The sequence below is a fragment of the Synchiropus splendidus genome, chromosome 3 (assembly GCF_027744825.2).
Source record: "Synchiropus splendidus isolate RoL2022-P1 chromosome 3, RoL_Sspl_1.0, whole genome shotgun sequence".
NCBI lineage: Eukaryota > Metazoa > Chordata > Actinopteri > Syngnathiformes > Callionymidae > Synchiropus > Synchiropus splendidus.
Genome location: NC_071336.1, coordinates 12,363,587 through 12,391,424, shown reverse-complemented (window position 1 = coordinate 12,391,424; position 27,838 = coordinate 12,363,587). Strand labels below are relative to the sequence as shown.

General features: G+C 42.3%; 5 protein-coding genes across 7 annotated transcripts; 1 reads left to right on the top strand and 4 right to left on the bottom strand.

Annotated features, from left to right (window-relative positions):
* Window positions 1-232: 232 nt before the first annotated feature.
* On the bottom strand, window positions 233-3,171 carry LOC128755877 (cornifelin homolog A-like). Its single transcript, XM_053859965.1, has 4 exons — window positions 3,069-3,171; window positions 2,318-2,464; window positions 2,095-2,249; window positions 233-953 (listed from the first exon to the last, which is right to left on the bottom strand). Exons 2-4 carry the CDS (start codon window positions 2,421-2,423, stop codon window positions 831-833), a joined length of 384 nt encoding a protein of 127 aa, XP_053715940.1. The 5' UTR covers window positions 2,424-2,464; window positions 3,069-3,171; the 3' UTR covers window positions 233-830.
* A 128-nt stretch (window positions 3,172-3,299) lies between these two features.
* LOC128755876 (placenta-specific gene 8 protein-like) lies at window positions 3,300-6,479 on the bottom strand. Of its 3 annotated transcripts, none has more exons than XM_053859963.1 (5): window positions 6,329-6,479; window positions 6,122-6,190; window positions 5,729-5,843; window positions 5,500-5,654; window positions 3,300-5,305 (listed from the first exon to the last, which is right to left on the bottom strand). In XM_053859963.1, exons 3-5 carry the CDS (start codon window positions 5,826-5,828, stop codon window positions 5,144-5,146), a joined length of 417 nt encoding a protein of 138 aa, XP_053715938.1. In that variant the 5' UTR covers window positions 5,829-5,843; window positions 6,122-6,190; window positions 6,329-6,479; the 3' UTR covers window positions 3,300-5,143. The 3 variants fall into 3 exon arrangements, with proteins under 3 accessions (XP_053715938.1, XP_053715937.1, XP_053715939.1); XM_053859962.1 differs by having other exon boundaries at window positions 6,122-6,187; XM_053859964.1 differs by having other exon boundaries at window positions 5,729-5,839; window positions 6,122-6,187.
* A 1,130-nt stretch (window positions 6,480-7,609) lies between these two features.
* si:dkey-112a7.4 (uncharacterized) lies at window positions 7,610-10,107 on the top strand. Its single transcript, XM_053861055.1, has 3 exons — window positions 7,610-7,828; window positions 8,065-8,327; window positions 8,789-10,107. Exons 2-3 carry the CDS (start codon window positions 8,147-8,149, stop codon window positions 8,863-8,865), a joined length of 258 nt encoding a protein of 85 aa, XP_053717030.1. The 5' UTR covers window positions 7,610-7,828; window positions 8,065-8,146; the 3' UTR covers window positions 8,866-10,107.
* A 28-nt stretch (window positions 10,108-10,135) lies between these two features.
* cldn7a (claudin 7a) lies at window positions 10,136-15,857 on the bottom strand. Its single transcript, XM_053861054.1, has 4 exons — window positions 15,531-15,857; window positions 12,192-12,356; window positions 11,570-11,654; window positions 10,136-11,440 (listed from the first exon to the last, which is right to left on the bottom strand). Exons 1-4 carry the CDS (start codon window positions 15,751-15,753, stop codon window positions 11,272-11,274), a joined length of 642 nt encoding a protein of 213 aa, XP_053717029.1. The 5' UTR covers window positions 15,754-15,857; the 3' UTR covers window positions 10,136-11,271.
* A 1,464-nt stretch (window positions 15,858-17,321) lies between these two features.
* On the bottom strand, window positions 17,322-25,177 carry chrnb1l (cholinergic receptor, nicotinic, beta 1 (muscle) like). Its single transcript, XM_053859535.1, has 11 exons — window positions 25,102-25,177; window positions 23,415-23,548; window positions 23,290-23,334; window positions 22,995-23,104; window positions 22,338-22,446; window positions 22,098-22,245; window positions 21,788-21,973; window positions 21,167-21,390; window positions 20,915-21,093; window positions 17,918-18,056; window positions 17,322-17,840 (listed from the first exon to the last, which is right to left on the bottom strand). Exons 1-11 carry the CDS (start codon window positions 25,175-25,177, stop codon window positions 17,700-17,702), a joined length of 1,491 nt encoding a protein of 496 aa, XP_053715510.1. The 3' UTR covers window positions 17,322-17,699.
* Between the last annotated feature and the right edge of the window lie 2,661 nt (window positions 25,178-27,838).

Genomic DNA, 27,838 nt, shown 5'->3' with positions numbered 1-27,838 from the left:
GCATGCAGCGCATCGTTCATACAGATGTTGTTCTAGATGTCATCATTGCCATCACGAAGCCTGATGTGGAGACAACACGCAGGGACATGAGTACATCACAGTGTGCTCGCAATATAAAGAGTTCTGTTTTCTGAAGTGCGTATCTGTGCGCAGATTACTTCACATCCTTTGTAAAGGAGTAAACAAATAACAAACACAATAAAAAAAGAACAAACTTTCATCACAATGCATGTCACGTTTATTTTATTTTATTTTATTAAATCTCTGGAGGTGGATTTTTGTTTGTGTCATATCACTTTCAGTGTAATACTTAAAATACACTTTTTTTGTGTGTGAAATATCCTTTTGCGGCGAGCTTGTACAGAAACATTACGCATGTTTCTCGCAGCTTTTCAGACAATACATGCTTATTGGGATATTAACCACCTCTCCTGGGGGAGCCTCACGTTCCGTGCGCCCAATAACGCCTCATATGTCAAGAAAGCTCTGTGAGAGCCTGCAGACTCGCTGGCTTTCCTTCCTTTGATTGTTCCGCAGCATGATACAATGTGTTTATGATTTCTTCTCTCTCTCTCTCACTGACGAAGCGCAGAGGAATTCCTAAAAGAACAAGTGTGTGAACTTCCTCACCGGCCAACGATGACAGACAGGTCTCATTGGTGCAAAAGCAGACAAAGTAGGGAAAGAAGCTTGATCACCAGTCCACGTGAAAATGTTTTTTTTTTTTTACAAGTACAAATGATATTCTAGTGCTGAAGTAAATGCTGACGTCTTCAGCGACTCACATTCCCCACGTCCAGACGACCAAGACCAGATCACAAATCTGCGACTTAGCTACTGGCCATGTTGACAAAGGTGAGAGGGTTCTTCCTGCTTTTAATCTCCCTTGCTATCTGGCACCAGGAACAAGGTCCACAGCAGAACGCACAGACACAGTCGTTGCAAATGGTTCCCTGTAGAGATAAACAGGGGATAAAAATCAGTGCCACGCAAGAAACACACATTCTTGGACTGTAGAGGCAGATTAAGGGGGCCCTATGATGCTTTTCCATGTTCTGAAGACTTTTTGTTTTAGTTCGGTAATGAAATCTCACATCCTAATATCGTAGCTTCACTTTCAAAATGCAATTTCAAATATTAGTAATTTCAAAGTAACAAGTAAGAGTGAGCAAAATATCAGCCTTGTTCAATGTATTGAAGGACCAACCAAAGAACTACAAAAATGGTTGGTGAGCTGTGCCATTGACACTCTTATGGTTCAACTGATCTCAACTGTCAATCACCAAAGTTTTTTTTTTTTTTTTTGGTGGCTTAAAATAACCTTTTCTCGATAATTCTGAATCTAAGAAAGTGTTTTCTAAAAAATAAAAATGTTATTTCATCTCAAGTTCAGATCCAGAACATGTGTGCGGATTGAGCAAGAGTGGTTCCACTTCCTCGCGGCCAAAAACACACTTCATCTTTCAAGACCATTTTTAGTCATGGTAAAGCAGTTGCTCCGTGAAATATGTGTGTGGCACTGTCCACAGGGTGTGGTGCGTCATCAAGCCCATGATCCTGGTCACGTGCACAAACTCAGTGATGTCAGGCCACTTGATGCCACAAAGCTAACAGATCACATGGGGGTCACTGAATTATTGGAAAATGGATGAACAGAGATGAGGAGGTCATCTTTGGGCTAAGAGTGAGAGGTGTAAGAGAACATTTCCACAGAAACTCAGCTCTCCTCAAATCAGCATCTTACTCAGGAGTTTGAGGTTCATTCACTAAATGGGGCGACAATTGAGTACACTTATTTATTTATTTAATAATTTTGTTGAGTTGCTTTAAAGTTGATCATCAGCAGGTGAAATTGGTGAAAACCAGACCTGCCTTGTTGTCTTCTCATGTAAAACAGAAGATTTCCAGCAAGGTGACCTTTTTTTAAACTTAATAAATACAAGCATTTACATTTTTCTTGTATTGTAGAACTATGAAGTTTTCGTCAACCTTTTCTGAGAAACAGTGTGTCTACTGATTAAGTGTCTGAGGAATGCACAGTGATAGAGGCTGGTGAAGACCTCCAAGAAGGCTTTAAATCTCAAAAATGCTCACCTCGATGCCGTATCTCTGGCGTACCGACACTCTGAGGGAGAGTGTGATTGGTGGGATGATTCCGAAACTGTCCAGCAGAGGCAAACATAGGCACTCTCCGGCCTCACTTGCAGTTTTACAGGCGAAGCAGGGAAAACACCAAAAGGCGAAGCAACCTGGAGATGGGAAGGTGATGAGGTGGAATCCATCATCTCACCTTTTTTGAGAACATTCCGTCACTCACAATGGGGCAAGTCCTTGAAACAATCGCAGATGCCAGAGGACCACTCATGCGATATTGTGGTCATGGTGTACGCTCTGGGTTCTGGTGCTGTGGTTATCGTTGTCATTTTTGGTACGTGGACGTCTGATCTTGCTGGTAAAAATAAACCTGAAGAAGATCAGAATAGTGTGATATTGAGTTTTTTAAGCATTGATGTATATTACTATCATTACTTATATTATTATTATTATTAGTAGTAGTTGTAGTAATAGTAGTCGTAGTAGCAGTGGTAGTAGTAGTATAGACTGGATTTAGATCATGGCAGCGCAAATGAAATTCATGAAATAATGTCATTTATTTATATGTAATTTCAGTGACTTGTGTCTGTACTACACATAAGTAAATAGTCCATCCAACATTTCATTTCGTAATCAATATGGAAGCTTTACACTTCCTTTCATCAGCAAGGGTCTCATGACATAAAAACAACATTCAAAGGATTTAATTTCACAGAGTAACTAGTTTTTAAAATATATATATTCAAGGAACTCTAATGAGTGGGAAACAAAGCTGTAATAGATATTAGATGTCAGTAATGCTACAGTCAACATGGTGCTGGTGCTGGCTGAATCAGTCAAAATAAACAACCCTCCCCCACATGGTAGAAAATGAATGTAACCCACAGATTACTCACAATCTCAAGCATGGACATGATATGGAAATACACATTGAAACTGCTCTAAACAACAGGTGTGAGTGTGTGCGATCTTACCTTTCTCTCCTTCAACACACAGTCAAGTCAAAGGTGATGAGCGGGTCTCTTCCTGACAACTTATATACCAACAAGAGACGTCAGCAACTAGTCAGTCCAGTCCGACTAGCAGACCATCGCACGGTCCGTCTATCAGCCCTGGTCTTCTTGACAAACTCTAATCCAACACCATTCCTCATTAAGAACGTCTTTTATTGGTTCGTCAAAATTTAATGTCGACTAAATTATTTACTTGCTTTCAATTTTATTTATCCAGGAAGAACATGAGTGACGTCCACCATGACATCATCTGCAAAGATAAGGTCAAATCATATTACATTCCATGAATGTTTTTGATTCATTGTGTTGGTCACAACTGCTGTACCTCGGTGGGTTAACAGCATTATGATCAGCAGACCAGATAAGAGGTAAGGATCCAGCCAAACTTTAGGTTCATTCCTCGCACATGCCGATTAAGACACTGCAATATTATATGCATCATTAATACTAGTGATGGGCCAATGAGGCTTCATGAAACAGTGTCTTTATTTTCAGAGCCCACGAGATGGCCCTCCACACTCTAAATTCTTTGTATTTGGACAGGAATTCAATGAAACTCCTCCTAATTTTTGCACCAACAGCGCCACCTACTGGGCTCTAAAAATAACGACACCGTTTCATGAAGCCCCACTGGCCCATCATTATTCAATACATAACTAAAAAGGCTTTCAGAGATCACAGTCCTCTGACAAGGAGAAATCTTAGTTCCCGACAGTTCGCCACCCCCTAGTCCAGGGGTCGGCAACCTGCGGCTCTAGAGCCGTATGCGGCTCTTTAGTCCTACAAATTTAAGAAGAAAACGAACTTAATACGGTTCAATGGTAGAAGGAGGCAAACTTAAAAAGAACAGAATTACAGTCGAAGGAAGCACAAGGAAAAACAAGGCGGTACAAAATCTCAACACAAATGGGAGACAGAGTCCGGAAAATAAAATCAAACGGTTCAGAAACCAAAACGCCCATCATGAGCGCAAAACAGTGGAGGAGAACCAGAGTCCAAGAAACACAGTAAGTCCACAGGATTGCAGGCAGTAGAACCACAGAGAACGGGCACAGACACACTGGAAAACAAAGGAGGTGGACCAGGAGAAACTCAGAAACTCAAAGCGCATGGCAAAATGAGAGGATCAAAAAGGGGGTTTGTGACTTTAAGACAGAAAGCACTGGATCAAAATCTGCTTGCATTCGACTGCATCTTGCATCAAGAGGCGCTGTGTGCACAAACATTCCCAACGGAGTGTGTGGCGGTGATGAACCTTGTCATCGAGATGGTGAACAAGATCATTGCAAAAGCATTGAACCACCGTCGGTTCGGTGCATTGCTCGATGAAGTTGACAGCGAATATTCTGACCTCCTGCTAATTCATTGATATTGTAATGAAGTTAAACTTGAGGCGGCATCGTACAACAGAGCTGTCACATGGTGTGTCATTCTCTGCAGAATGCACTGCCTGGAAAATAAACATTTAATCATGAAGGCTCATTATGTATTCGTAACCAACTTAGTCATTTTGATGGTCGGCTAATATAGATACATACAGCGTGCGTTGCCTTCATTTTAAGGCTTATATAAGGCTTTTATTTTTTTTGCGGCTCCAGACATAATGGTTTGTTTTTTTGGTCCAACATAGCTCTTTCAACAATTGAGGTTGCCAACCATTGCCCTAGTCCACGGTGGTATTGAGACAAATGACAACAGCGTCTCCCAACAGTCATGACAGCTCCATCCTCAAATAGATCATGAAGCCTCATTAACTATTCACTACCTGCCCCCCAAAATGTCCCTGTGAGGTCATGACCTCTGCCTGCCAGCACAAACGCACACATTTAAAATGAGCTAAATATACTGTATGAAAAAGTTGGAAAACACAGCATAAACATTTTTTTATTCCCCCTCCCCAAACACACTCTATTTCATGTAGACATCTCAAAATGCGCAATTGCGGTGTGAGAGAAAACTCGACGACAATCCATAGTTTCAGTACAGATTTTGCCTTTCAGTTCATGGCAACTGAAGAGGATGCGGAACCGGAGTCGCTAGACCAAGTGCGCCCCCTCTAGGGACACGAGAGAAGTGTATCTGACCGACGACGAAGAGTCAGCGTGTGAGGCGGCTCTTCTCTTGAGTTCGCGAGAAATCTGCATCCAGGATAGATGATAGCAGCAACAACCGAAGAAGCAGTCGCTCCACACACTGCCCTGACATACACCGCACGAAAAAACAAAACAAAACATGAGTTTATTTATAGTATACTGGGGTTTATAACAACAACAACAACAATTAAAACAACAACAACAACAACAACAATAATAATAATAACAACAATAATAACAACAATAATAATAATAATACAATAAGGTGCAGGGGGAAACACTTATTTGGCAGAGAGTACCTGGATTCCGTATCGTTCCCTGATCGTAGCTCTCATAGCCAGAGAGGCAGGAGGCACACAGCCAATAATGTCCAGCAGAGGGAGCAGTGGGCACATTCCACCAGCCCTGCTCACCTGACAGGTGAACACTGGGAGGCAGCACAGAGCACAGCAGCCTGGAGTAGAGACACAACGGGCGAAAAGAAACGCCAGACTATAATATTATTCACCTTCACACACGAACACTTACAGTCTCCCAGATCCTTGTGGCAGTCACACAAGCCTGTGGTCCAGGTTCCAGATAGTGGGCCACGTTTCTTGGGTTGAGCTGTGACCACCAGAGAAGACATTTCTGAGGGCCCTGGCTTTGACATGAAAAGGTTGGAAAAAATACACACAATGAATGACTGCACCCTGGTACCACTGCAAGCACACAGTGAAGCAAATCATCTATTTGTTCCACAGTGAAAAACAAAAAATAATACAACTTGTAATAATAATTATCTAGTAGTAACTTTAGAAATCAGATGAAAAAGCAATGTCATGGCATGTCTCAAGCTTCTGCGTCAATGATTGTTTTTCAGTGGAAGGCTACAATAAGTAATGATTGACCGTTTAAATTTCCGAAGTTAGTCATCCTTACCGGCTGAAGTGATTTCCCCGCTGTCCCTTTTCTCCAGTTTGACTTTGCACTGTGGTTTCTCAGATTCTGCTTGTTTTGATGTAAATACAAAAGAAGAGCTATGTAAACAAACTAATGCAGGTTGAAGTTGCTGACTCGTGGCCAGACCTCCTAATTCCATGAGTCATGCTTTTCCTACTCCACAACTATTGCTTGACAAGTACTTACAGAACGGTTCAATTTGTTTCAGTTGTGTCTATTCACATAATCTCCTCAGCAGCTACGGTGTCACGACAGGATTGAAAATGATCATATATCTTATTCCTAACCTCTTTTAACATTGTTGACTCTCCGAAAGAGATGATATTTTTTGTACCAGTTCAAGATCATATCTGTTAAAATAAATGGACTTACTACTTAATACTTAATACATCTAAAGGATACCAAAAGCCTTTGTTGACTCAACGATTCTCCCTTTATTACTCATTATCTCAGTGGTCTTGCTGTGTTTTTCACAGACAATTCAGTCTTTATGATTTTTTTCTTTGTCAACTCTGCGATATTTATTTTTAATACATTTTATTATATTAAAAACATTTTAATAAAATAATAATAATGTCAGCATTTGGCGTTTTTCTCTACTTTTTTAAGATTTGAGACGAGATTAAACTTCCCCACTGTTATTCTGAAGCCCACTTGATTTTGATTCTAACATCTCTCCCACAGTTAAAAAAAGAATACAGCTAAGGTGTTTAGTTTTTGTTTTTTTTGGGGTGTGTGTGTGGGATGCATTTAGAGACACCGTGGTGCAGTACCAGCTATTTTCAGCTATTTTGTTTGGTGCATTCATATCACTCTTTATAAGAAAGTACAAAAGAAATTTACACTGATAACAATGTGAATGTTAGTGCTCCGGATTGAGGCATGTCATGATGTTTAGAAAACCATACACCTAACTTTTGAAGCTTGAACCTTGCCTCTCAAGTCAGTAGATAGTTGACAAAAGTTAAAAGTCAACGAAGTAAGAAACCAAGTGCGTCATTGCTCATAACCCCAACTGTTCAAGAGAAACATAAATGGACACTGCATGTGTTCAATATCAAATAAAATGTGATGAGTATGCTGCTGAGGACCACGCAATAAAAATGACCTTCTAAAAAGTACTTTCTAGTAGTAAAAGTAATTCAAATGTACAACAGCTGGAGTACAAATAGTACAGAAGAAATGTTTTTACCACTGATAATTTGCGTTCATTGTAAAAAAAAAAAAAAAAAAAGAAACAAAACTGTCACAGAACAATCACTAATTTCATTTAATTTTGAATTACGAATGTAGGATCAGTGACAGCTATTTTAATAGTTCCACTTGGACAGAAACTCGTGAGGGTTGGAAGGGTGTGACGCTCATCAGCACCGAAAGCTCACTTCTTCCGTGTTTGAGTATTCGCGAACGATCATTGGTTGAAGTCTGCGTCACTGTATCTGACGCAACGACGTAAACGTCACGCACTACAGTCACACCCCCGCAGCAGGACCAGAAGAGTGGGAAACACAGCAGATCGTGTGAACGGAACCTGTGTTGTTATGAGACCCGGAGGATTCCGAACCCTGCGCACCTGAGAGAGAGAGAGATCCCGGTTAAACCCCATCGAGATCAAGTGAGAACGAGTGTGTTTGTGGACTGAACAGAGGGAGAAGCGACCAGACTGCGAGTCAGAGATCGAGCGAGGTAAACAACACGACTCTTATGAAAAGATCAATTCATCACTGCGGACCTTCCTGTCCATACACCGATCATTTAGTAGTTCTGTAGTGTTTAAAAGAAAAACGTATGTTCAGCTAACGGGTAATTCCAAGATCGGAGCTGTGCCACACACGTGACGCACCTCGGTCACGTTCAACTCGAGTCCTTATAAACCTTGTCATTTCAGCTACAAGTTATGACAGTGTTTTTACTTAAAACAGTTAGACCAGAGCGGAAGCGGGAGCTGCTCGACGCCACTTGGTGACACCTTCCTGTCAGGTGGAATCGCAACGTCGCAGGGAAATGTACGGGTCCTCGGGAATCCCCGAGCTCCTCCCTCCCAGAACCAACCCTCACCAGCCTGCCAACCCTGGGCCCTTCAACCCGGGCCACCAGCCGGCCGGTGGACCTCATGGTGGAGCGAACCCTCAGAGACTCGGCCAGAGAGCTCCCAAGTTGGGCCAGATCGGTCGCAGTAAGAAAGGTATGGACGCGGGTTGCATAGTAAAATCCACACACTTGACTTGCTTCAAAGGTATTTGCTTGAATGTGCGCTCTGTCCATTTGTTTAATACACATTGCTATTATTATTAACTTCAAACAACCTCTCTCATTTTGACTTGTACGGATTATTTTAAATCTGTTTTTTATGTTGTGTTACATTGTTTGTTTCCAAAGACGTATGATTCTACACAATTGTTTCATTTATTGGTGTGAACTTTTACATCAGGGATGAGCAATTCAGTTCCTTGAGGGGCCTAAAGGCAGAAGAAGAAGTAACATAAACATCTGACTTAAATTTGATATTTAAGTATTATACGATTGGAAAAGTGTAATTACCTTTCATGCTGTCTGTCAGTCTGTCCATCCATTCATCCTGTTTACTGACTCCTCATACGATTGTCGGGCCTTTATCTTTGACCTCTCTCTGTCGCTCACCCTCAGTGGAGCTGGACGATGAAGACTTGGATGACATCATGAACAACAACGGCCAGTGTGCTGTGTCCATGCCAGTCTCTTAAACCTGAAAGGGATGTGGCCAAACGCTGCCCGTGGATCTGTGGTGGTACCGGCCCTCGTGGTACTGATCTCTGATCAGGTCTCAGTGTTGAAGGTGCCATGGGTCCGGACGACTTTGTCCGCTCAGCAGTGAAATGGAGACTTTGACATGGCGGCATTTGTAATAACTTGTTTGGACTGTGAAGGAGTCGCTGCACGGTGATTCTCCTCATGAGGATCTTACTGGTCACCATCTGATCATGTGACCGCTTGTCTTGGAATTACAGGTATCTGAATAATTTATTGAAGAGTGATTGATTTTGATCTGAGTTGTTGTTGCTGCTGACCTGACCGTTGACGTGCATGAGTCACTTGACTAGTCTGCTTAACAGCATGCAGCGGCCACGTTCTAACCCTAACCATAGCTGTCAGGGTTGGTTTTGAAAATTAAACACTGGATTTGTGTGAAATTGTATGTACAGATGTATTTTGCCTCTAGTCATAATTTGACTTATTTATTATTGTGTTCTGTGTTTAAAAATGTTTTGTAAGTATGTTGCTTGATGACATTCAAAATATGCCGACGAAAAGACAAAAGCCTAATTTCCTACTTTAGCACATTGATTCAGTTGACTTAAATATTTGAGGAAATTTGGATTGAGCAAAGATGTATTTTTCTATTCTTAACAAGCGATTTTACATGTCTGACTGTGATGTTTGACTTGATTGTATAAACTATACAGAATGCACTGAAATGTATGCAGTTTATCTCTGTAGACTCTGAAGACCAAATTGAGAAAAATTGAGAATTTGCACTTAGCTGTTACACACTTTTTTTTCTGTGATCGAGGCATGTTTGATGTTATTGGAAAAGTAGTTACACGTGCCTACATGTGGAAATGCAATGAAAAACGTTGTCTCTTAATGGGTCAAATTTAATTACCACTAGAGGTCGCTCAATATCTGTTTTTCTTTTCTAATTACTCGTCTCATATGCAAGAAAAAAGTGTCCTTAAATAAGAAAAAAAAAGTTACGAAATGCATTTGTCATTGTAGACTTCTCTGTCTATTGGGCCTCTCCAGCTTAGCTGGTGCTGGTCTAACTATGTTACCAATGATCTACGCTTACAAATGAGCTCTGCCTTTTTGAACTGTTTTTGTTTTTAATGAATCATTTTTCCCCACGATCGATGATGTCACCCAAACAAATGTCTGCATGAAAACCGGTCAAATAAAAGTTTTGGAGTGAAATCTGTGTCAGAGTCATAAACAAATAACAATTATTGTACCTGGCTAATGTTTATTTGTTTTTCATACACACTTACAGCTATAACATATGAACAAACCATGATGCAAAACCACGTTCTTATAAAATAAATAGAAACTGAAGTGTCTCGGGGTGAGGAACTGGAGGAGGAACATGAAGAGTAACATGTAGATGGGGGACACTATTTTCAGAGGTGTTATCAGTTCTCAAGCTTCTGTTAAATGTACTATCACACAGTCTACTCCTAATAGTGCATGTGAGTGAGTCGTTTTAATATTAGAAACTGTATTACCAGGAGGAAACGCCTGGTTTAGAATACACACATGTATGTGTGTTTGCAAGAACATATACACGTCTTTTCTTCTCTACACACTCGGGGCATCTCAAGCGTCTCGGCAACAAGACAAGGAGTCTTCTGGAATTAGGTGCTGCAGGTTTATGTTTCAACATCACACACTGGCTGACATCAGGTGAGGTGCTCTGTCTCGGTTCACAGTGATGAAGTGTCATTGCTCATCTGTTTGGAAGGAGCATGTTGCGCTGGATAGACGTGTGTAAGTGGGTCATATGGTCGGCTTCCTTCTGAGGCTCTGCAGCCATGTTCATTTGAAAAGAGACTGATGTGATGAGGCAAACTCAAAACCATATTGAGATACATTGCTTCTACATTTTGGCCCATCCGTGCTAGCTAAGGAAGCCACTGAATTCTATCATAAGCCTGTTATCTAAGAACAAGTATCCTGCGCCCTCAGCATGTTCTGAAAGAAAGTCATCCCATGCGACTGTAAAAGGAGTCAGGTCAGTGATTTATGGACATAAAATGTAGTTATGTTGAGCTCTGATTCTAATTCTCTCCAGCAAAATAAATAATGGATTGAGGACGTCTGTTCTCTGTGGTGTGTATTTTTGAGAACAATCATAACTCTTGTGGTGCCCGACACTCGAGTGCAACATCTGGACCGAGTCCATGGTCCGGTCTGCAGGTCCGTCATCAGACTCGCTGGACTGAGCGGGATATAATTTTCTACTGCGTGTGAATGCTGTTGCAGGGTGACAGTGATAAACAGTTGATGTCAAGATGCGAATAGAGAGCTTGTGTAGTACATGCTTGCATTTGAGTAAAAAAAGTCTTAGTTCAGTTTTTGGGGAATTCAGGTTGTGTTTAGACATATTCCTTGTTGCTGCTAGGAGGGCCTGAGCGTGGTCCCGACGCTGTTGGGTACTTGGACACGTGCTTTTTCCGGGGACATGAGGCAGCCAGCATAGCTCCGCCCAGGACGTCCAGGAGGGAGCCGCCCCAAGCGATGAAGATGGCAGCTCCAAACTCGAACCTGATAGAGACAGAATGAATTTGTGACCATCCTTTTCACGTGTAAGTTATATGTTTTTGTCCCGTATATTTCCTGTTTATCACGTTATCTGTCTCCTACATGTTGTCTAGTGTTTGTGTCTGCTCTTACTTGGTGTTGACAGGTGTGTACGGGTTGTAAAAGGCCCGGATCACGTTGTGAGCGAACCAGGAGCAGGCCACAATCGCAGAGAGTCCTGAAAGGGTAGAGTCATGAGATACAGTCACTTAATATGGACACAAATGGCATTTGTCATTGACACAGATCTTTGAGTCATGAAACATTTTTACAAGAAAGTCAACTGACCTTTGAAACTAATGACCACAGGCATTTTTAAGGCCAGGGGCTCAAGCCATAAAAATGAGCACCTCTCCCGAAAACTATAAATAGAATTCGTATTTTTCTCATCAGTATGGTCATTCATTTCTATTACTTCTGGTCTCATGTCTCAAATGTGTGGCGTGGACACACAATTTTAATCTGTAGTTCACAATGACAGTGTTTAGCTGGGGACCATCCCAGTTGAAGACCGGAAAAGTCACCAGTCCACTGATGTCCACTCACATTCACATCAATAAACCTAAATTTAATGTGTGTACTCGAAGTGTGGGGCTAACACACAGTTGTTTTGAGGGAACACACACATGAAGATAAAGGCTAGGAAAGAAAGCTAGAAAATGTGAAAGAAGATGTCAGGACAAGACGAATAATATACAGTCATTTTGATCATCACCTCCCACTAGTACGATAATTCCTCCAGTCATGGCGACCCGGGACTTTCGCACTTTGTCTCCTTCCCCACAGGTGGTGCACTTCATCCCCATGCAGGCCACGCCCAGTCCTGCCACTGACACGATGATGCCCACGATCATGAGAGCCCGAGTGGCCTGCAGAGAACCTGGGGACGATCGAGTCGAGATAGTTCGAGACACTGAACTTGGAGAGGGTGATGTGAAAGAGTTAATGTGTCAGCATCCAGATATATCTTGCTGGTGAGCTACATTCACATCATCCTGCCAGGACTCGGGCTGATTTCCTGGAAGCGAGTCCTGGGATACACATGAGCACACAAACATCTGCTGTGGTCAGTATCCTCATCTGTCAGCCTCACCCCATAAACCTATCACGGCTTTTGTCTCCGGGTCCTCCCAGAACCGGTCTGTGCCAGTCTGAGACGAACAAACAGACCCAGCAGTAGGAGGGAGCAGAGGAGAGGAGAGGTGGAAATAAAAGAAAGTACTTTACAGTAAACGTGGGTGATGTACCACAGAGTCCATCACAGTGCTCTCCTTGTTTCTGCTTTGGTCGTCATGGAAACACCATTGAGATGCATCGAGACAAGAAGTCGCCTAAAAGGTTCAAACTTGGGACAATTTTTGTTCAGGACATCAGACATGGGGGCCAGAACATAATTAACACCCAATTGAAGAAGAAGGTACTTTTTTACCGACACAGACTACAACCATCTCAACCTTGTAAAAAAGAAAAAAAGTGTGACGGTTAGTTGCTTCACCTAACTTCAGTCCTAATTTTCAAAACACCTTTCACACTTCTGTTCCAAATTCTCACTCACTCTGGGGCTTCATTGTTCCGGACCGTCCCGTACACTTATCAAACATGGGACATTTCAGATGACCACATGCGACAATCCCACTTGTGAGTCCATTTGTGTCACCAACATTGTTTTCATCTACCTGGATGGATATCAACACAATAGTGACAACATGTTCTTGAGGAAGCCTGTGTGGCTTCTCAACCTTGAGGTCCGTCAAGGATAGGACGATGATATAACATCACTGACTCAGACACAAAAGTGACAAAGTAGTAGACCTAAATTCTTCTTTGTCCATTGCTAATTCAACATTCCTCCTTTATATCGTCCTGGACTTGACCACGTGTTCAAGGTCTTGTAGGGGGATTGACTGCATCCAGACCTTGATCTTGGCAATGCATTTTTTCTAGACCACTGAAGACCACAGTAGCTGAGATTATCACAAACAGAATGTATTCCCTCATGTAGTTTCTGAAAAACACCCTCTGAATACGACCTTTGTACCCATTGATGACCCTTGTTTACGTTAGAGATGAGGGGAGACAGAGGGGTCTGACTGTGAGCGTCAGGCTAGCTCTCAGTGAGGCAGCTATTGGGGAACCAGACATTTAACTGCCTCCCTCAATCATGGAGGTTAGGTATTAAGGGTCTCCATCCATCCTTTTGCAAACAGAATAACTGTTAATGAGTGCAGAAAAGAAAACCTTTCACGTTGGTTGGAAGTAAGTTATGAAGGGATCTGTGTGTTTGCTTGGGATCGTGGTGGAAAATAGACTATCAGTTCAGTCCCAGTCTTGGTGTCAGACTTGCTCTCGTCCCCTCCTTGGTCTTGTCTTGGGTTTGGTGGTCTTCAATACAGCAATAGCCAATGCACAAGAAAAGTCCAAACAATTAAACTGCAACAAGAAAAGCACTCAGACAGCACAAACCTCCGCCAAGCAGCTTGGGCCAAACCCGACACAATCTCCCAATGACAAAAAAACTCCTTGATCCAATACCATTCTGGCACAAATACCAAAAATGGTCCTATCTACCAAGGTTAAAGAGTCCTGGATCCAGACAAGGAACCAGATCACTCCCAAAATCATTTGTTCCATGTCCCATTTCACATATTTATTTTCGACACAGACTAACAAACCAATGCCGCCAAAAACTTCCTTGTGATAGCATCAATAGAAGACGGACCACAGGAGGGCTAGGACTATAGATGCGCATCATGCAAAAAACTGGACTAATGGCCATCTTCTTTTGGAAGCTGGCAGGAAGCTGGACAGGTCCCAGAATAAATACCTAATTTTTTTTTTTTTTTTTTTATTGATGAGCACCTCATGTGTCCTCCATGGTCTGGTCCAGATAGAACTGCTTGAGCAGTCTGGACTTTGGTTAAATTACTTGAACGATTGTACGAACTTCATAATATTGTTGTTTTTTTGTCATTTAAATTCATTCAATCTGTCCAATGGTTGTGCAGAGAATAAGTAGGTTATCAAGCGATGAAGCCTGTGTCCTGCCTGGAGTGTTTCTGGTTGCCGGGTAGTTTCTCACGGTGGTTTGGGGAATGTTGGATCTATAAATTAATCCATGACATAAACTGCTCATCCTGGCAGGAGTTCAGGGTGGTGGGGCACAGCCATGAGGACAGAAGGGATGGGGCTCAGGTCTGCTAGCCTGATGGAATTAGAAGGGAATTCAAACAGAAACAATGGAAGCTGCAAGGAAAATATTTGAAAGGTTTAAGTGTTGATATGTGAAAAGATGCTAAAGAAAATGACGTATTTCCGAACAGTTCTTACAATTGAAAAATATATGCATTTTTCTATTAGAATAAAAGTAGTTCAGACCTCTTTCGTTGCAGACAGGTTTTGTCTTTAGAGTAATTCATGTGTTTTTTAGTTAAACATGGCTGACTGTATACTGTAACTACTAACTAACATAATGGAAGCTTTTTTTTCAGGTCAGTCTGACAGGGGTTTGAGGGGCACAAAATTGGGCTTTAGAATTTAAACCCAAACATCGTCTCAAAATGCAGCTGTCAAATTTTCTTCCACTCATACTCGTAAAAATTAGAATTTAGAATTAATTTAGTATGCAATGTTTTAGGTTTAGCTTTTAACAGAAAATAAAAGTGAGCACAGGAAGTTGAAAAATAAGCCATGGTGATCAGATGAGCTAACACACACTATATTCTGGCGGAGGAATGTCTTAGTATCTCTCAGTCATAGTGGCATTCGAGACAGTTATTACCGTTTTGATAATGGTTGAGGTCTGAACCATTAAACATCAGTCTTTCTGATATTGGGTGTGGACAAATAAACCAAGCCCCAAATTTAAACAACAGAAACTGAAAATGAATGGGGTGCATCCATAGTTTTCTTTTACTCACTTTTGAACAACAAAACTCACTCAGTGTTTGATTAGATAAAGCACCATTTCAATAATATTAAAACATATCTTTGCATATTCTGTTGGAAAGCAGCATCTATATTTCTGCAACTGTGTGTTAAGTGCACGGCTTCTTACTGCCCAGCTGCAGGATGGAGTCGTAGATCTTGCATTGGAGTTGACCCGTGCTGTGGAAGGCGCAGGACATCCACAGACCCTGGTACATGGCCACCGCCGTGATGATGTTGTCCCCGATGTAGGCTGACATCTTCCACTGTGGCAGGATGGTGCCGATGATGAGGGCCACTATACCCACCAGAGACATGAAGAACCCCAGGAGCTGGATCCCAGAGTTGGCCATCGTGCTGCTCACAGACGTCCTCTTGATTATGAGTAAAACCTGAACCTAAACACGGGCCAGTGCCTGGTTGAAAATCTGAATCCAGCAACGGTAACAGTCATGTGAGACCCGATGGAAGAGTTTGTGTGTGAGTTTGTGTGTGCTGTTGGACAGTCTCCCGGAGGAGGAGCTTGACAGTGGGAATGCCGTGTGTGCTGGTGTACTGATGTATGATGATGGCGACGGTGAAGACTTTAGAGAAAAGATGAAAAAAAAATGATGATCATGAAAAGTTACTATGATCATGAAAATGGTTATGACTATAACTACGATCATAATCACAATGTGAAAGAGATGAAGAGAAGCAAATACTTAGTGCAAACATTACTATTACTACTACTACTACTACGACTATTACTACTGCTGATATATCTACTACTACTGCAGACTGCTACCACTACTACAACTACTACTGCTAGTAATATAATTATTATTATTATTCATAATTACTATTGTTATTATTATTATGACAACAACAAGGATGTGAGCAACAGTCCCTACATATTGTATTTGATTACTTAATAATCTATGACACATAATAAGCTGGACAGATAAAGGAGAGGTCAAGGGTCGCACAGTCTCCGCCTCTCTTCTCCTCACTAACAACGTTCCACGTGTTCAGGAATGACTAGGATGAATAGAAAATTCTTGGAAGTCACTCAGGCAGTAAAATTCTGTCTTTCTCTGAAAAGCTCACTCTCGTAGAGCGACATGGATAATGGGGGTCCACTTGGATTGTGGTCTGAATGGGGAGGGTCTTCTCACACAAGCGGCCGGGAACAAGCAGCAGTTTGTTGACATCCCCTCGGTGGGGGACGGTGTTGACCCCAGTAAATGTCCAGCAAAAGCTTGGACACGTGAGCGACTACTGAACATGAAAACAGGTCCGAAAACATGAGAACAATGAAACAGCATTGAAAATGTTTTCATAGTAAAAAAAAATAAGAACCTTTAGATGAACGTTTGTTCAAATATAATTTCTTTAACACTTAACTAACCATAAATCAGCAACTGCTGTTTTGTCATTAATACTTATTTATTGGCAAATATCTATACACACTAAACAGAAACACCATTAATAAATATGAAGAATTAAGGGCCTGACTGAAAAAGTCCATACTGCAGTCAAACGTACCCTCGCTGTCCTTCAATTCCCCCTGGTTACCGCCATCTAATGTGCATGTAGTGCATTACAGCCAATAGGTTTAGCCTTGATTTATTTGTATGCAAAACACACGTGTGTAAATAAAGATTTTTTAATATTGGTGACAGAATACAAGGTGTCAAAAACGTGCTTTTGAGTTACCGATGTAAGGAGTGTTCATTTCATCTGTCAGTGTTTTGGGATGCCTGACCACGGGAGGAATTTTTCAGTGACGCAAGGAAAACAGTTGATCTACTTACAACAGTGAACATTTAAAATGCAAATTCCCAATGAAGCACCACCATTTTCAGAAAACGAAATTACTTCCCTCAACTCCTGAGAATTTTGTCTTTGGCCCCGACCGTGTAGGAGGTGATGCCGCTGATGTACACAATGTGCTTGTGTGTCCAACATCGGAATTGCATCTTAAAACTTCATGAGGCAGTGTCATCATCTTCACTCTATAGTAGCTGACTATGTTGCCGTCATTGGAAATAAATATACAATGGGATTCAGTGTCAGATAAGGAACTTGTCACAATAACTCCTTTTTTTTTTTAAACCCGGTTATACTGCAATTCTGAGGAATGTCTCCAGCATCTTGTGAATTCTTTTCTATGAGGCAGTTATCAGTGATGGTCCAAGCAAAGCGGAAGGTGAGTGAAGACCAGTTGAACATCACCTTGCGGTTGAGTTTGGTATTTCAATGGAACTATGCCTGATACAAATGTCAGCATTGATATGTGACTGTTAGTGAACACGTGTCAGGGGAAAGGGTTGTCAGGTGTGTAGTTGAAGCTGGCATCGAGGAACATCGCGAGGGTCCCGAGTGTGGTGATGATGACGAACAACCAGAGGAAGAGACGATCCACCACTAGAGCGATGAACTGCCAGTCACCGGTCATCTTCACGCAAGCAAACATCAATGAAAAAGTGAGTGGGCAAATTTGTTTACATGTGAAAAGACAGCTGGTTTTCTCACGGTGTCGTCCACGTCTTGCTTCTTCAGCTGATCGGTCATGTACGTGACCGCTGCAATGGCCGACTTCAGGTTGGGTGGTAGAATCAGACAGAAGCTGTCGGAATCCGGCAGACGCTGGAGCTGGACTGGAGTCTCACACCTGACAGACAACAACTGGGTCAATCCACAAATCCACAAAGCCTTATGTGTCCCATTTCATGAGCTTTCAAAAACTGTCTTTTGTGATTTAAAAAAGTTACATAAATCATGTTTCAATGTCATTGTAAATATTAAACAAACAATTTTGTATAGAACAAGGATCGGACATTAAAAATAACAGTTTCATTAAATTCAGTATTAAATTTGCTCTGGAGCTGATGCATAATCTTTTACGTAAGAAATCATGATTTAAATTACAAGAACATTATCAATAGAATACAATAAATACAATAGAATACTAGCGGCTGAAATGAGTTTTCTCCCATAGGAGGTGGGCGTCTCCCTTATGACTAGTTGAGAAGTTCTGTCACTCGGGAGAGACTTTAGAGCCGCTCCTCTGCTTTGAGAGGAGCCAGTTGGGGTGGTTTGGGCATCTCATGAGGACGCTCCCTGGACCAGACCTGGTGGAGGGGGTTGTATCTCTTCACTGGCCTGGGAGTGTCTCAAGATCCTCCAGTCAGAGCTGGTGGATGTGACTAGAGTAAAGTTTCGGAATACATAATAATAATAATAATAATAATAATAATAATAATAATAATATGCATTTAAGGACAGAACATTTTAAGCCATAATGTGGAGATTAACATGAGCAAAAACATAAATCTATTTTGAGTGCTTTGATAGGTGGAAAACATCACACACAGCACACACACAGAGGTGACATTGACACTCAGGGTTGGTGTTAATGTTATAGCCCGAACTCTGACGCCTCCATTCTTCCAGTCGATACACAAACAGACATCATGCTTCTCTACAGTAGTCAGTTATCATCTCATAAATTGACTCTGCATTCATAAATGTTACTTATTGAAATAGTGTTTGTTGATTTGTCTGGGTTCAACTGCGAAACACATAATGCCCTTCAATATTTTTAGCTTTTGTGGGTCTTCTAAGTTATTTAAGTGACAAAACACATCTGAAGGTGAAAATGTGTGTGTGAACGGCTGCAGGGTGTGTTGTGCTTTACATGCTGCATGCCATCAACATTCTACTGCTTGTGTTTACTACCGCACCGAGTGTGTCCCACTGGCGACTGACAGACACACACATGCTCTCAACTGACAACATGGAGCTCAGGCCTTCTGTTGATGTGTCCTAACTGATGCATATTTTTGTGTGTGTTTAAAACGGCCTCATTGTATCTGAAAATCATAGTTTCATAATGGACACTACACTTCAGTTTGTGAAAATAGGATCTCAAACAGGTGCGACAACTACATGTTGAGTCATTAATTGTACATCAGATCAAGGTCAATGGCTCACTGCACAAAATAATCAGAGGTAGAGTGAGAAGCTCCTTGTAGCTGTGATCGAACACACACCAAGCAGGAGACGGACTCACAGCAAAAACACAGAGATCACATGACAAATGGTGACAGATTTACCGTCAACCTCTGTAAATCAAGTGCCCAACATTTTGGCTCCAAACAGTTGAGTAGCCTGCTGACATCCAGGAGGTCACATATTCACAGTGTCCTTGAGCAAGACTCGGAACAGGCGTTGCTCTTAACAGCATCTGTCATGCTTGATTTGAATGCCGCTATTGAGGGATGGTTCTGGTCCAACCTCCACAGTGTTCCGATGAGAGCAGAAATCGGGGCTGTCTAGAGAACCTCCAGCTGCTGGTTTGTCCTCGCAGAGCTGCTAAACAGCCACACTGACTGGATGTGTGTAACCATCTCTGTCAGCACCACATTAAAAAGACCCTGAATCCTCCTCTGGTCTCATCACTCAGCACCGGCCTTCGCTTCCATTCATTCACTGTGACCCCCATCTGCGACGGCCCTCACCCGCTCGATCTGCTGTGTGGGGCTTACCCTCTAATTCCAAACCTAAACAGAAGATTAGAGGATGGCGACTGTGGACGGGGTGACGGACTTAACTGGGCTGAACCTGATGCCTGTGGAACGGGACAGGAGAAGCCCAGAACCGGTCTCTGTCCAGAGGAGAACAGAGCTGGGTCCTTTCACACCATGGCTGCTGTTGCTGATATTTGCCAGCAATTGTCAATACGGCCCTTGGATCGGGACCCATGACAGGTTTGCTTCTCTTAAGAGGCAAATCTAAACGTCTAAGCACTTCCTTCTGTGTCTCTCAGTGCAAGGAGTTGTTTCTGTCCGAGCCGGTTTACACTGTGCCACAATTCCCAAACGGAAATTACAATACCAACAATTTGTCCTTGAGTTTTCATGCCATATTTCTCACAACAGTAAGAAGGCTTCCAAGCCAAGATTAGCACTTAGATCCAATGAGGCTTCATGAAACCTCAGTGACCACACTAGGTGCCACTCTCTCCTCTAAAATCTTTGAATTGAAACAACCATTTCAATGAAACCGCACACATTTTTAAAGAGGCAGCACCACCTACTGAGTTCTAAAAATGGTGACACTGTTTCATGAAGCCTCATCAGCCCATCATCTATTCTGCAAATACTAGGACTCACTAAGTGTATTTTTCACAGGTGCAAGACTGGCTCGAAAATAAATGGGTTGATTCCTAAATTCAAGGAATGGATGTTTTAAAGGGCTTGGTCTCTTGATGCCTAAGGACTTGTACTTATTATGATACCAGGATTATGTTTTTCAGTTATGGTATTACAAAACAAAGTCTAATTCATAAAACCCTAGAACCAGATCATGCGTTCAAAGTGTGGAGTCATTCCTTGTCAGAACCCACTGTTTTGAGCAACATCAATTAAAATATCATGGCAGGAGGTTTCTGAAATTCCAGTTCTAACAAGCAATGTGGATGCAGCATTGTTGCGTTGAGTGGGAAACAAGTTACACATTCAGACCTACCTGCCTCTCCAGGGTAGAACCAGGTCTGGGTTGATCTTACGGAAGAAGTACTCTCCTCCAGGCTGACGTCCGTTGAATATCGGCATGTGTGCGTTGTCCTCTGACTGTTCTTTCTCCATCGGTGCTTCTGGTTCCGGCCTCATCATGCCGATGTACCTCGGCAGGAAGTGAATAAAGACCTGCTGGTTCCATAGTCATTAATGGCACAGAAGCACTTTTAGTGCAGTGAAAACAAAAGCCAGCGTTACCTACCCTTCGAACCCAGTTGGGCATGATGTGAGTGCTGGGACTGCGATGATGCAGATTTAAGACCACAACACTCAGAATGACTGAGAACGTAACCAGGATCATGGTAAACATGACGTAGTTGACTATGATGGGAATGGCCAGTGACGTCTCCGGAACTTTGTCGGCTAACAGGAGCATGAAGACAGTCAAGGCGATGAGGACGGAGATGGACAGAGTCATCTTTTCGCCTGGAGAGAATAGCGTCTTCAGGATCTGTTTATTTCACACTCAATCTTGTTTCACTTGAGGAAGACCTTTATTCCTTGTTTGTCAGGATCATTCCATAGTTCCATCACGCCTTTATTCTTCAATTGTATTTCAATGAATTGTATTATGTGAACGTAACTAGTGTGTTTCCCTTCTCAAAGGGAAGGGGTCCCAAACTGATCCTCCAATGGGCCACAGTGGTCGCAGGTCTTTGGTCCTACCGAACAAGCTGCACCAGACTGACTACAGTCTGCAGACACCTGCTTGGTAAAACCATGTGATCTTGAAGGAGCAGAACAAAAACCTGCACCCTGTGTGTGGCCGTTTCATCTCAACCATCGTGACGTTTTGGTATGGAACATGCAGGTTGATACAGACCTGCTCCTGGTGGCAGATAGAAGACGAAAATGGCCAGCACACTGGTGAGGATGCAGGGAATGATTATGTTGATGATGTAAAACAATGGCTTCCTCTCAATGATCAGGTAGAAGGTGATGTCCTCGTAGAGGTCTTCCTTCACGTTCTTTCTTGAAGGTTTGTGACATATAGCCCACTCCCCGTTCTCTGTTGAGACAATTCTGTCTATAACTATATTGTTGTTACAAACCGAAGCCACATCCTGTCAGTGGTGAGCGTGTTCCGCCCAGTATTTCTATTCACTTGTGGGAACTTAGCTGATGTTACCTACCAGTAAAGGCATTCTCATCTATGACTATTTCTTGGATCTCGTTTCCGTTATCATCCAGGAAGTACTGCAGGTCAACTTCAGAAGCATCATAGGTGTATGAACGGAAGACCATGCTGCAGTTCTGCCAGTCGAATGGGAAGTAAGCCACCTAGGTATCAGAGGAAGGACAGTTCCTCCGGAGTTGAAGTGCCATGAAAAACTCTTATTTTGATAATAAATGAACAGTACATGAGACAGTACCTCGATAGAGCAGGAGCTGCGGTAGATGGCTGGTGGAAGCCAGTTCACTGTCCCGTCGTTGTAAACCAACACATTGACGTAGAGAGCAACGTCGAACTGGCCGTCATTACTGTGGTATGAACAGAAACAGTGAGACCACTGTCTTGCGCTCAGAAATGACTGTTTCAATTCTATTTACAAATATGCTTCCCTCACCACATCAAGACATTTAATATCTTTCTTGAGTTCACAAAACATACCAGGCTATAACTGGATTCCAAAGCCTTTGTTTTTGCATTACAGGTAAATGTATAGATAAAAAGCTTTAAGGTGTTTCCATTATTTTGTCTAACCACTGTACATGTTAAACAACAGAGGCACATAGCGAACGCAAACCTTCACCAAACGGCTTCCGTCCACCTCCAACACAATCTCACTATGACAAAGTGTCCTTCAAAAAAAAAATCCTCGGTCCATGCTAATCTGGAACAATAACGTTTCTGCCTTTTTGTAATAAAATCCTTTAAAATATTCCTGGATCAGGATAGTGATCCAGAGTTCTTTTTCCCATTTCCCATAGCTTTTCTTGAACACAAACAGAAAGACAGACAAACCAACGCAGTTGAAACCCTAACCTCCTTGGTGGAGGTAGTAACACACAGGTGCTTAAACACTCACTTGTTTATGAGGTAGATGTCAGGACGCCACACTTTGTTTGGAGGAATTCTCAAAACAGTGATGTTGTCAAACTCCTCTGGCTTCCATGACAACCGGTAATCGGTCCACTCCTGAGAGCAGTGAAGCCAGAGTTAGACATAAGGGAGTGAACAGTTTGTCAGGCTCATCAGCTGGAAGAGAGCTCGACACTTTGTCAGTCCTGCTCCTCACTTCCTATCAGCTGAAGTCTGAGGCTGCTCATAGCGACTGTCTAACATGGACGCACTAATGAAGATTAACCTCCAGTGCTTCGTACCAAATTCATGAACACGTTTGTCGTCATCTCTCCGTTCTTCTCGTTCTGTGGTTAGACAAGGGAGATGAAGATTAGTGTGAATGCTAATGGTGCGTGCGTGGTGTCTGGACCAGTGTGTGTCTTACCAAACTGACAAGCTGCGACAGGGTCATCCCCACCCTCACCATCACCTTGTCCGCCCAGTACTGCGCCGGTCTCACCTTGAGATTGTAATCCTTGAATAGCTTCTGGTGGAGCCGACGCTCGGACTCTGACGCTCCTGGACCACAAGTTCATGATGCATAATTACAATGAGAATTTCACAGTTCTTTTCTTGAACCACTCTGTTTCATGGAAGACTTGTCTCAACATGCTTCCAGATTTAAGGTCTACTTGAATAGTGACGGGTTTATGAGGCTTCATGAAACAGTGTCCTCATTTGTAGAGCTCAGTAGGCGATGCAATGATGCAAGATTTTATTTTAATGGTTGTTGAAATCCAAGAGAAGAGCGCCATCTAGTGAGCTTTGAAAATGAGGACACTGTTTCATGAAGCCTCATCAGCCCTTCACTAGTTTTGTTTTTATCCATAAGAGGATGAAATTGTCACATACTTTGATGAACTTGATCTTCATTTGCATTGAGATTGGTTAAAATAATGTATTTTAGATGCATTTCATGAGGTGGCTGAAGGTGAACACGGTTGTTTTGCCTACATTATAAATGTATTAAGATGGAACTTCTTGAGCAAAATTCACGAAACAAAATTAGAAATATTTGCTTGTTTTTTTATGCTCACAACATCAAACGTGACAAAAGCAATTTATAAAACATACAGGATTAACTCCAGCGTTTTTAGTAAAAAAAACACTATTCAGCAATAAAAATGCTGCACAACTTGAATTAAATTGAATTGAAACAAACATGAAGTTCAGGAAATGATGAATGCAAATGTTTTACAATGGTTAAAATAAAAAATCTAGTTACAGAGCTTTATAGATGTATGCAGTATGTATGCAAGTTGTATGCAGTAACTGTACACCACTTTGCTTTTTTATTTTCTTTTCTGTCTATTTATCTTCTCAATATACACCACTGACAGGGACATTCGTATATCCCTGGAATTCTCTGCATGACAGAGCTCTCCAAACATTTGTCTGACTCACTTTTCATTCCAACGCGATTCCGAAAACACGTGGAAAGACAAAGAAGGACAGGACAGGGCGGCAGGTGTTGGCGGCGTACGACTGGTAGCAAAGGTGACGGCTGTAAGCGATATGCAGCTGGGGAGCTTCATCAAAGGGATAAGTGGGATTCCGGCGCCACCTCCCACTAAAATAGATCGTGATTATCAAACAATCATCCGGTAAGAAGCTTCATTAGTTGCTTCACCACTTTTGGATGGATGGCATATGTTTGGGGCCTGATCCATCACTGTGTTCGTCTTCTTGTCCCACCAGTCGTGGTCACATTGGACAACAGAGTTGCAACCTCAAAATCACCACTATGGCTGCGTGAGTGGGTTTGTTGTGCGTAGTGCGACTGAAATGTCTGTAATTAAATCAGATTGAAAATCCTCAACACCTGACAGGAAAGAAAGACTTCCTTCCGGACTGGTGGTCAGGAGACAGAACGCTCAACAGCAGGGAGGTGTTGTGGAGGTCAAAGTTCAAAGTGAGTTTTTCTCTTTTAAGATGTGTTTTTTCCTTCCTTTTTCATCCTTGTAAAATATATTTTAAAAAGCTTTAATATTATTATTAATAGCTTTAATGTTATTTTATATTTATTGAAATAACTGTAACAGAAGACGAAACATTGACATATTCAGACTCACCTATCAGGTCAATGAAGCTCCACATGAGGAAGCCGGCGATCATCATCATCTTTAACTGTCCACGCATGATATCCATCACATCCTCTTTACTGTCCCTTTGACGGTGGCTCACTGCGATGACCTGCCGCTCCACTCTCTGCTCTCCCAGCACACCAAAGCTTGTCCGAGCGTGTGACGCCTTTGCTCAGTCCAGACCCAGTGGGTGCCTGATCCAGTCCTGTGGTCTCGTCTGGTCGTGTCTGTGTGGGAGAAACGGCGGTCCAACTGGGAGTGACGATAAACAGGAATGTTTTTGTACTGGGAAGCCTGGTGGCAGCCACCTGTCGGCTTTCACCAGTCTGAGGTTTGGAGTGCAGGACGGAGAGTTGGAGGACACGGGTGGAGGGGGATGATGAGGAACATCACATGTATCTGCAGGGGTCAGAGGTGGACGGCACCATTGTCTTCTCTTCATGTTTAATCGTTCTCATGTAATGACATGTGTAGATTAGATACCTTATTTTCAAAATAAAATGAATAAAACACACATTTGAATGAACTGAAACTGAGCCACAAAAAACAACAGCAACGAATAATAAACCCAAAATAATAATAATAATAATAATAATATATTGCTCCGCATTGCTGCTTCCCTGTGTCCTTCTTTTTAAATCTTGTTGAATGTAGAGTGAGACTTGTGTATTGCAATACGTGGTACTCAGATTGTCACATATATTGCTGCACTGGAACTCTGGCCCACTGAAACACTGTAAATCAGAAAGTGGGTGAACTGGCTACATGGCATGAGTGCACTGGTCGCAGAGCTCAACATACATCATTTATAAATACATCAGTCAAAGTGACCCCTCTATGTTTGTATGAACCTGTCACGCATGGCTGGCCTTTCACAGGTGGAGGACATTGTTTACATGAAAGCGGGTCAGCAACAGCTACTGGACCAGATCGGTCTGTGTTTGTTGCAGTTTCTGATTTTCTATGATTTCGACCCCTTTTGTTAGATAGTAAACTAGCTGTGCATATTTTTTTTATTTATTTATTTAGTTTTTTTTACTGAAGTAAAAAAAACTAAATAAATAATATAATATAATCTACATATTACATAGCTGAATAATGAAGTTTGAACATCAGTGCAGTAACTCTGTCCACTCGAAAGTGTCACCACAAAGAACAGTCGATGCCGACAGTCAGACTGCAGCTGACGGATGTTTGTGAGTGTGGGAGCAAATATCAGGGAAGCCCACTATACAGTGTCCTGTGACCGCGGGTGTGTGTGTGCGTGTGAGGACCAGTTCTTGGAAACACACTTACCTGTGAAGCTATTTTGCTGTGTGGGGACACTTTTACTGGGCCCCGCAAGGTTAAGCCTCAATTTGAGAATTGAAACTTCAAAATAACTAAGTAATTATAGTTGAGTTTGACTGGGCCATTTGTTTTGGATAGGGAGGTTTACAGTGTGTGTGAGCGTGTGCGCGTGCGTGTGTGTGTGTCACACATGCCTGATGGATATTTTTGAGTAATCCCCTTTGTATTTTCAGCACTGGAGTGTGTGTCACAGCAGTGCCCGTTCACCAGCTGCACCAATATACCGTGGAATTCCCATTACACACACCCCCCCACGTGCACACACAATGAACGCACACATGCACTAACATACACAAATTGGCACGAACTCATTACAGCAGCTGATATGGCTGCGTGCTTGTTTATTGAGATTATGAGATGCAGAGGTGGTCACAGATTTTGCCTCCAGCAAGACTCCCCATCTCATACTATCATACTTAAAAATGACGGCTGTTTAAACTGGGTGCATCCCGGAATATATGGAGGTGGCAGCTTTTCTAAAAAATGAAAAAACAGAGAAATCTATTTGGCTGCAGAGGAGCAAGAGTGAAAATACTCTCCATTTTATTTGTGCGGTGGAGAGTTCGACTATGGTGTTGAACAGGGATGCAGTCAGCTGTTGGAAGACTGACCTTCACTGACACCTAAACAAAGCCGGGACTGACTGCTCACTAGTGATGGGCTTCATGAAACAGTGCCTTTATTTTCGGTGTTGTGTAGGAAAATGAGGACACTGTTTCATGAAGCCACATCAGTCCATCACTAGTTTTGAGGACTACATTGCTGGGCGTCTTGGAAGGTTTGGGACTTCTCCCAAACATTCATTGTTGGTGTGATCATGCCTGCAACAAGTTGCAGGTGTCATTTCACGAAACCTCTTGAGAAGAGGAGAAGAAGGAGAAGAGAAGAGGATCTGAAAAGGTAATATCCAAACTTCATGAGGAGCTATGCAGTGGACCATCTTAAATTCTTCTGGATTGAGTCTGGTACATGGTGTATGAGCCTCAGAATTTTGTGGGATTATCACAAACACCTATAGGCTGCAACACTTTGTTTTCTTTGGTATTGGTTTCCATCTGAATGTGACATTGCAACGATGGGGATCTGCACAAAGAGCTTCTACACTGGCCGTCATTTGGGTACGGCAACGTATGACAGCTGCTATGCCCTGGTGGTATCTCTCAGCCCCCCCGTCATGAGATGACGGAGGTCAGACCTGGGTCATTATTGTAATGTTATTACCAATTTGTTTTGCTGAGTAAATTAACATAAAATGAAAATGATTCAGAAGACTACTTTGGATTCATTGTCCCATGCAAAAAGGGCAGGGTGTGGGTCCAATGTTGCCCCATCGAGCAGGAGGACCAGTTACTGAAGGTGGGATTCAGGCTGTTCA